General features: G+C 42.3%; 1 protein-coding gene across 1 annotated transcript; it reads right to left on the reverse strand.

Moving 5' to 3' along the window:
• Positions 1-147: 147 nt before the first annotated feature.
• LOC103729496 (interferon-induced protein with tetratricopeptide repeats 1-like) lies at positions 148-8,762 on the reverse strand. Its single transcript, XM_008827568.3, has 2 exons — positions 8,610-8,762; positions 148-2,565 (listed from the first exon to the last, which is right to left on the reverse strand). Exons 1-2 carry the CDS (start codon positions 8,612-8,614, stop codon positions 1,173-1,175), a joined length of 1,398 nt encoding a protein of 465 aa, XP_008825790.1. The 5' UTR covers positions 8,615-8,762; the 3' UTR covers positions 148-1,172.
• Positions 8,763-10,118: the final 1,356 nt, after the last annotated feature.

A 10,118-nucleotide genomic window follows, 5' to 3' on the forward strand; every position in this document is an offset into this window, starting at 1 on the left:
CCTCCTCTTTATAGACTGGACACTGGTTCAAGTCCATCTGGTGGAGTCTCATCGGCCTCCTTGATCAAGGAGACAGGTGGCCCACCACCATTATAGGACATTTTGAGAGATGCTCATAGTCCCCTGGAACTAGTTGACCTAGGAGGGCAAGGAGCAAAAAGTGTCCTTTATGTCCTTCTGACCTCAAAGTATGTCTGATTAAACACCCAAGAAGGTTAGATCCACCAGTCTTGTATTTTTAATTACTGAGAATACACATCCTTTTTGATGTCATAAAAAATATTCTGAGTTTGTGATCTTAGTGAATTTTTCTAAATAATTATTTTTTAATCTTTTATTTATTATTTTTATTTTATGTGTATGAGTGTATTGCCTACATGTACATAAGTGTACCTGTGTCATGCAATGCCCAAGGAGGTCAGAACAGGGTGTTGAATCCCCTGGAACTGGAGTTGCAGATGGTTTTTAGTTGCCTTGTGGGTGCTGGGAGCCAAACCCGGGTCCCCTATAAGAGCAGCTAATATTCTTAACTGCTGAGCCATCCCTCCAGCCCCTCTAAATATTATTTACTTAAGAGAAATGGATGATATATCACATAACAACTGATAAATACACAAAACCCAAATGAAGCTATTTACATCAGCTTCACTTGATACATTCAAAACAGCTTTTGCAATTTCCTTTTCTTTCTTTAATAACTCCAAAGTGTTCTTAGTTCTGGGTAACTGTTCACTAATGCATGTTTCTCTCTTTTAAACTTTTCACTAATTCACATGTTTTAGTGTTAGATGTAGTAAAGGTCAGGGTTTTTTGGCTACAAGAAAAATAAAATTTCCTTGGCAAAATCTTCTTCTTCAGGACACTGGCAGGCAGAGGAAGGAAGGCCTTGATTCCAAAGGCATAGTCACAAAGAAAAGGACTCTTGTTGGTTCACTATTTTACAGATATCCAGAACAAATCATTCATGGTCAGTGAACTAGCAGGTGAGGTGAATGATTGGAAACTCCTTCTAGATACATGAGAAACAAGGAAAAGGGGGTTATCAGGAGGTAATGCATGCAATTACTTGGCATTTCAACAAATAGCACAGATTTAAGGAAAGCAATTAATTAGTTAAGATTCTTGGAACATTTAGTTATGAGTATATTATATTTGCAGTAGTGATCTGTACTTCAAAACTCAGGGTTCAGTTCTTCAGTGAGCCTCAGAGCCCTCTCATAGCACAGCAGGGCCTCATTCACCTCACCTTTCAGTTTGTGGACCAACCCAAGCAGACTAGTGCTTTCTACAACACACACATTCTGATGAACACCTTTTTTAGCCAATTTCTCCAAAGCGTTGAGAAGCTTTCCCCTGACATTGGACATTACTTCAATTTTCAGACCTTTTAAATAATGAGTGATTGCTGTGTCATCTGATAATTGGTGAAACTGTTGGAAACGGCCATAACGGAGGTGAATGTCTTGCTGTATGTGACCGGGAAGGTTCTTTGTGTTCAGTGCTTTCTGAAAGTTTTTCTCTGCTTCTTGGTATTGGCCAAGTTCTGCCTGCATCTCAGCGAGGCAAACATAAGCCATCTCCAATGTGGGCCGTAAACGCAAAGTCTTCTGAAATTCACAAATACCCTGGTGCAGCACTTTCTCAAATTCTTCCTGCCTGTGAGGCTGCTGGTGTGAGGTAGTCTTCATCTGGATCATTTGTTTCTTGTAGCAAAGCCCTATTTGGTAATGCAGGTAGGCAGATGAAGGTGTTGCCTCTAAGGCCCTTTCTAGAAGATGAAGAGCTTTATCTATATAGCCCTTTCTTTGGTAATATTTGGCTGCATAGCGAAAGACATAAGGCTGGGAGGATTCGCTGGTAAGCGCTTCATCAAGGTACGTTTCTGCTTCAGCTGCTTTTCCTAGATCCTGAAGCTTTAAGGCAAGGAGAACTTTAATATAAGCATCTTCTGGATTTAACCTGACGGCCTTCCTTAGGGGTCCTAGAGAAATCTCATTATCATAATCTTCACGGTAGGCTGCGATGGCGTAGCCAGTGCAGAATTCAGGGTTTTCAGGCTCCACTTGCAGAGCCTTTGCAAAGCAGGCCATGGCTGCCTTATAGTTCTGTCCTCCACACTTCACCATGGCCCATCCTTCTTCACAGTCCAACTCTGGACACTCCATCCTATAGCGGAAGGGACTTCCCAGCTCCTTGCATGTGTTCTCCACCTTGTCCAGGTAGGTCTGGGCTTTTTCCAACCTGCCCATGTGGAAATGCACCCAGGCATAGTTGCCCCAGGTCACCAGGCTTCTCTTGTCCCTCTGGTCAGCTCGTTCTCCCTGGATCAAATCTTCAGCTTTTTCTAAGCTCTGCAGGGCTTCCTCATCCTGGCTTTTTAGATGTTTCACGTAGGCCATGAGGTTGTGAATCCCCACGTTGTTCTTGGTGTCTAGAAACTCGATCTCCTCCAGGATTCTGCTTTCCAAATCTGGTATGTCAGTGTCTTCGAATAGCAGCTTCCATGTGAAGTGACATCTCAGCTGAAGCAGACCGTCCTTGACCTGGTGGTAGTCAGCATTCTGCCTGTGAGAGGGAAGTTGATTTATCTGTTATCTCTGGAGTGGCCAGAAAAATGACACCAAATAAAACCTCCTTTAAACAGTAGTGAATACATTCTGACAATCTCATGTTTACTTTTTCCTTAGAGTTCCTGTTTTCTTTTTTTAACATTCTAGCTTCAGCCCCATATACCTGAACAGTCAGAGACTACTTGTATAATTGTGAAAATTGACCATTTCCCCGTGTCATAGTGCCAAAAGATTTTCAACAAATATACATTAGAGCTTTTCCTGAGATTTCAAAGTCTTAGAAATCTATTTCCTACTATTTCTATAGGACAAGTTCTTTCAAATTGTATTCACAGAAGCAGAACTTATCCATGAGTCAAGCACTGAACAGTGAGTAAAATTCATCGCACAGTCTGTTCCTTTCATCTCAGACACGTACAAGGTGAGTGTATGATGTTCTCAGGAACTAGCCAATCTTAGAACAAATGTGCATGCATGCTCCTTTCTTTCTGACCCTGAGGAAGACACTGCTCATGGGCCTCATTTGAATGTTTTCATCAATGGGAAATTAGGGTATAGGGAGGCAGTTTGGGGGTGCCTCAGCCTTGGCCTTCCACTTCCATGTATATAGGGACTCCTTGGAGTTTCAAGATGCTCCTGGACAGTGACTATATTTTGCTCATCTCCCTATAGTGGTTCCAACACTTTTTGGTAATCACTTTGTGCCTCGGAGGCCCATCTGTAAAATGAGAATAACGTCAATATTTATCATACTGGATTTGGGGGAGGGGAACTAATGACTATGTGTTTTAGTAAAGCACACACATTATAAACTCCATGAGACTTTCCTATTTTACTCTTAGTGATGAGAATGAGACAGAGAAAATTGCCAGGTCATATTATGGTAAGGACTCAGAAGGGAAGCAGTAAGCAGTTTGACTCTTGTCCTTCTCTAGAAGGCAAAGCTATCCTTGGTGTTGTTGGCAGTTCTGCCTTTGCCAGATGCAGAGATGCCAGAAATTGTTAAGCCTGAATGCCTTTACCTCTGCCCTGGGCAGATGCCAAGTATGCTGGCTGAGAGTTCTGGTTTGTGATTTCTCTGTAGCCCCAAATGTGGACCCCAGCATGGAAACTATAAATGAAATGGAAAGACCCTGAAAGTCACCTGGACGTGGATCAACCAACTGGACTCAGCAGCTCATCCTTTCTCCCACGCTTCCATCCAATAAATCCTCATTAACCCCCAAATTAGAGATCCTTGTTGGTACCTCATACTGGACCCAGCTCCCACAGTAGAGAAATTCTGCCTTCTTTTTTCCTTAACTTCCCATATATTTCTATAATAAAATCTGTTTCTGAAATTCACCCTTCTGTGGCCTCTGAATTTCAGTCTAGATTTCCTAAAACAAGAACCCAGAACCACTGATCCAATGAAAGATTTGTGCGCATGTGAGCCTTGACAACCTAACGCCTGAGTTAAGCCTACCAGAGGTTAGAAAGCTTTAGTCCAGCTCCAAGACTCCTGCTCTCCACCTCCCCCTTTCATTAATGAGATGGAGGAACTAGTTAGAAATACAGAACTTCAGTAATCATTATTGACTCTAGGAACACAGGGTGCATGGACTAAGAAAGGGAAGACCACTGACATGAAATAGTCTTTGGCATATTTTGCATTTTAAACTTTTACTTAGAGAATGTATAAATTTGCTGAAGGTGGCACAGAAAATGCAGAACCCATCTATCGCCATCACCCAATGTATTTCACTGATTATTACATATAACTAGAAAATAATATCAAATTAGAAAACTAATGTAGGCACAACACTGTGTATACCGCTGTCATTCCCCTCCCTTCCCCCATAGGATCAAACCTCTGGAACTGCCATGTAGAAGACACAGAATTCCATCAGTGCTCCCTCTATTCCATGCTCCCTGACAGACACACCTATAGCTTCAAGTTCCAGGCATTTGTAGCCCTTAATAACTGTGAAATTTTCTATCATTGTAATTTATCATTTCAAGAATATACTGGGGCGGGAGACACAGCTCAGTGTTTCAGATAACTAGCTGCTTTGGGGAGCTTGTTACTCCAGCTCCAGGGGATCAGATTCCCTCTTCTGGCCTGTGAGGGCACTGTAGGACACAGGTACAGTAACAGCCTGCAAACAAAATACTTATAAAATATAAGTAAATAAGTAAGTAAATAACCAAATAAATATTTTTAAAAGAATATACCACAAATGAAAATGTCATGCAAAAAGTAGTTAAATGTATGGAGATCACTATAACAGCATTAGTAGAATGAAGGAGAAAGATACATTTTCACCAATTGGTACAGAAAATCTCTGAAAATGTCTAGGTGGAGACTTTCCATTGTCTCTTCTCTTAAGAGTTAATTTACTCATGAACCCATAGGAGCTGTGGTTGTCTGCACAAGACCTGCACAAAATACCAAGCCAATCAACATTCTATCACGGAATGGGAAGAGGTTCATGAGTCACTTGCCCATACATGAGGTACTCTGGACACTTGATGGCTACTGGGGGAGGGAGAGTCAGTTTTCTTTAATGGTATGGCACCTGGTACAATGACTGTGCTCCAGTGGATGACCCCACACCATGAAGTATATGGTCAGCACAAACTGTTTTCAATAAGTTAGTTTTTAAAAAGAGCCCATGGAGTTGGGGGGAGGTGTAGGGAGGTTGGGGTGTACCTGGGAGGAGTTAGCAAGAGGACTGGGGATGAATATGGTATTAGCTACTTTTCTGTTGCTGTGATAAAAACACTGACCAAAGCAAATTATAGAAGAAAGAGTTTATTTGAGCTCATAGGTCTAAAGGGGTAAGAGTCCATCAAGGAGGGGAGGAATGGCAGCAGGAGGTGGCTGGAACAGAAAGCTAAGCAATCACATCTTTCAAGAAGGCACAGGAAGCAGGGGGAGACAGGACATTCAGCATTGTTTAAGAATGCTTAAAGCCTACCCCTAGTGACATGCTTTCTCCAACAAGGCCACACCTCTTAAAACCTTCCAAAATGGCACCACCAACTGGGAACACAATGTCCAAATTTGCAGCCTAAGGGGGACATTCTCATTCAAACCACCACAGACAGATATAATTGAAACATGTTGTGTGACATACTCAATAAACATATTTTAAAAGGAGAAAAAAGAGCTAGTTCAGTTGGGAAGATCTATGATATGGCTAAGGGACTATCTCTCAAAAACCCATGATGTCAACTTTAGGCATGATAAAGAGATAGGCAAAATAATTAACCCTTTAAAGAGATGATGGGTTTTTTCTTCCCAGAATTTCTTCCCCTTACAGCATTCCCCATGAACTGCCATGATATGCCTTGGGCAAGCCAGGGCCACACAGTGAAGCACTGTCTCAAAAACAAACAAATAAACACAAACAAACACAGAAACCAAAATATCATGCAACAGAATACATTAAAGAGAATTGAAGAAAAGTAAAATGAAATAATTCTAAAAAGTAGTCTCATTTTACCTAGAAACAACCTTTCTTTAATGGACCTGTTCTTCCACAAAGTTGCTTTTCCACATTCCTCTTTTTTTCTATAGCAGTTAAATTTCTGTGTGGGATAAATCATATATATAAATATATATCTATATCTATATATATATGGCTTTAAAAATGTCAAATGCTGAAAGGATAAGTCAAAAGACCTTTTACGTTCCAGAAGTAGTACTGGGAATACAAAAGTTTCATTCTAGGCCCAAATTTGATGTGGATTTTGAGAATTTGACATCTATTCCTCATGGTCACCTGGAAAACCCTTCATTCCACCGAAGGATCCAGCAGCCCTCTATTTTTTTTTTCAATCTTAAAGAGACTCAATTGTCATGCTTCTTCCATCTTTCATGTAGTACTTCAAATTCTGTGGAAAGTGGCTGGAGAGTAGAGAGTAGAGATAGTGACATCATTTAACATATGAAGAAGCCAGGTGGCAGGGAAAGCCTGGAAGCTCTTCCTCAACTGCCCTTCAAGTAATAACAGGACATGCTTTTAAAAAGCTGTTAATTTGGGGAGCTGAGTACTCTGCAAATGGTCTCTTAAGAGTCATGCACCTCATGCCCCTGTCATTTTGTGCTTTTCCCTCAGGGCACTAGTCCACTCCATTGTCAGGAGTGCTTTTTCTTTCTAATAAACTGTCTCTATTCCTGTGTCTCCCCATGTACCCTTGGACTCAAGAACACGGATATGTCAACAGGTACTTTTGGAACATTCCAGCAGTATCTCCAGGATTTAGACCTTTGCCTCTAACATCTGGTGATTCAGCCAGAGAAAGAAGTAAGCACTTTTACTGGAGTCTTGCATGGCACCTCCTGGGAACTCCACTCAGAGTTAGATGCACATGCAGCTGTGCATAAGCACTGGCAGCAGGAGACAGCTGGGCAGCACAGAGACAACAGGGAATTGTAGGGTAGGAACAGAAAAGAGCCAAGACGATACTGCCCATTAGGCGATTCAGGATCCCCAATGCTACTGGTGACCCCCAGACTTTCCAACAGTGTGGACACCCATTTTCACACCCCAGTATTCCTGCTTTCCCAGACAGTACTGGACTGAAGGTGTGGTAGACTCAGAAGCAGCGTGGGCACTGGCACTCTTATAGTCTGATAACTGCTAAGACTTCAGCCACGAGGTAGGAAGGATTTTATTAACAACCAGGCTGTCCCTGCACTCCAGGAGTGAATACAGAGATCAGCCCCAAAGGGAGTCTGCAAGGACTTTTTATACATACTCAGATATTTCTCAAAAGCGGGAACACAAGGGGACCAATCATCATGGTTCAAACTCAAGCACATATTTGCACAGGTCAGTAAAAGTTTAAAATTATTATTGACCCAGAGCAAGCAAGCAAGCATGGATAGAAGCAGATACAGCTTTAGGCAGCAGCTTATCTCATCTCAGTCAGACATGTGGCAGTGTCTAAGAATTCCTGGTCCCTCTAAGGTGTAGGCAGTTTCAGGGAAACTGGAAAGTAACTATGCCAGGTCAAAGTAGGATGGTAAGATGGATGTCTTTTAGTCAGGGCCTGCTACAGCACTAGGAATAGGACTGTCACCTACACGGACCTGGTCCTGCCACCTACTAGTTCACTTGGCTGCACACTTTTCTAAACTATGATTCTTTCCTTGCTGCTTCTGCATAATCCAACTCTCCCAACACCTCCCCACTCAATTACCACAGATGGTCCTATCTTCAAGGACATAAAAGTCATCCCTCCCCAACCCCCATTCTCTGGCAAAAAACTGTTCCCTTGAGCATTAGTTCCAAGCAAAGACCCTGCCCATTTTATACTTTTAATCTGAGAGACAATTTCAAGTACAGAAGTCAAAGCCATTCATATAAGCAATCCTCTTTCTTGTGCCCAATATTTCTTTATATTTCTAGTTCTCTTTTATTTTATTTTATTATTTTATTTTGTTTTTGAGCTTGTTAGGAATGAGGTCTTAAATTCCCAGAGATGCTTTTAGCCAGGTATAGTATGCGAATATTTTTGCGACTTAATCCTGGGAAAGAGACAAATTGTGACTATTGGTTGAACCCCAAGTAGGGATGGGCAAGGCCCAAAGCATCTGGAACACAAATCAGCATTTCAGCCCTTGGGGGGCTTTGCCTGAAATAACCCCAAAACTCTTGGGTGTCAGAAAATGGGAAGAAGGTGGTCTGTTTTAGGGCTCTGAGTACGGGAATGTCGATTTCCACTACAGAAGCTCTGCTGAGTGTCTTTTTCCTTAAGATCTTCATGGAGAATTTGCCCTCAGTCACCTTGTCTACATTCTATGATGCAGCCTTCCAATTACAGTAAGCTTCCTGCCATTCACCTACTCTCATGCCTACAGCATTCCCTAAGGGAAAATGCCTGTACCTAAGGAACAGTTAGAGTTCATATTCTCTTTTCAATCACACACCATGGCAAAGCAAGAAAAATCTAGGAGAGCAAAGGAATGCAACCACACTCAGCAGACCCCATTACAAGGGAACACTGTCTCCTAGATTCACCAAAATTGCAGGGCAGAGAAGTTCTTACCCCATCGTTGCTGTGAATCAGGCAGCAGATCTGTTTCCACCTACACAGGACTCCTCAACGACCTGGTCTGTCTGTCTGTCTGTCTGGAGGACTTTCACACAAACTGACAGCGAAGGGGAGGGCTAGCAAACAGTCCTCTTAGCTGTGGGTGTGTGCTTGCTTGAGAAAGGAGAATCAGAAACCAGAAAGGGAAACTGAAACTGGCTCTGAGAACTTGTAGGAAACACATTGCCTTTTTTCTGTTTTCAGAAGTAGAGAGGAGAAAGAAGGTGGTGAAGAATGTAAATTCCTTCCTCCTGGTCAGAGGGATCCCTAGCACTAAGAGATGCTAATTCTCCTGAGCCTGGAGGCAGGGAGACATGCTCTGTGTTACCTCTTCCTAAGGTGTGATCTGCAGTGGCCCCTGCCACCAGTCACTGTCACATAAACAAAACCCAGGCACTGAATCTTTACCTGTGCTTTATTCAGAGCTCCATGCCATCCTGAAAAAGGCTAATACCAAGCCAGAGAACTGTAGAAAGCAGGCTCAGGCTGGTTTAGGAGAGGTCACACATTTGTCCTTGTCTTAGTTTTCTTTGTTAACTGTCTTTCTTGCTCTAGTGCTGCCTGTTGCTCATGTTCCCACTTGAGCCCTGTTTCCTCAAACACCTTTCATCCTTCAGAATTCAAAATATCGAAAGTCATTCAAAGATACTTAAATGGATATACTTTCTATAAGTTTGGTTTAACAATTCCTCCTCAAATTTTTTCCTCTGAACAGAGAGACAGAGACAGTTCCATACCTCAACCAGTAGACAGCAGCTGTAGAAGCTGTATCTGCTGTTAGATTTAGGAGAGCAGGAACAGGAAGGGGTTTAAAATTAAGAAATAAGAAGCAGAGCCAGACCTGCAGCAGGCAAGGAATATGTTTCTTTATTCAGGAGATCACAGCAAAGGGCCTCTGCCATCTGTGGAAAGAAGCATCAGCCAAAGCAAGGCAGAGCAATCTGGATTTATATAGGAACTCTGCTGAGCTCAGCTGCAGGACTCTGATTGGTGTCAGGTGTCAGGGTCCTAGGGGTACTTGAGAGTCTTCTTCCTGAGGTTATTTTCTCAGGATGAGCAGGCAAGTTATCTTATGGCATCAAAGGAGTTAGGTTGACTCTGGAAACAGTCTCTGTAGTGATCAGTTGATAAGTCTTGAGCAAAAGCCAGGCCATCAGGGCAGGCAAGTTATTTTATGGCACTGCAGGAGTGAATTCAGCCCTGTAAACAGTCTCTGTCTACCCAGGAAGTGACCAGTTGATAAGGCTACAAGAAAGGCCAAGCTGCCAGTCTGGACCATTTGGCAACCTTGAGGAATTTAAGTCCTTATGTCTTCCTTTAAGGAAGTACATGGCTCTCCTGCAATTTACACATTCTATCAGGATCTTTGATCTTATTCCCCCGTTAAGGTTATTAAAAAAAATATTTCATTTATTTTTATTTTATGTGTATGAATGTATTGCCTGCATGTATGTGAGTGCACCT

This window comes from Nannospalax galili, unplaced genomic scaffold (assembly GCF_000622305.1).
Source record: "Nannospalax galili isolate Female #2095 unplaced genomic scaffold, S.galili_v1.0 scaffold993, whole genome shotgun sequence".
NCBI lineage: Eukaryota > Metazoa > Chordata > Mammalia > Rodentia > Spalacidae > Nannospalax > Nannospalax galili.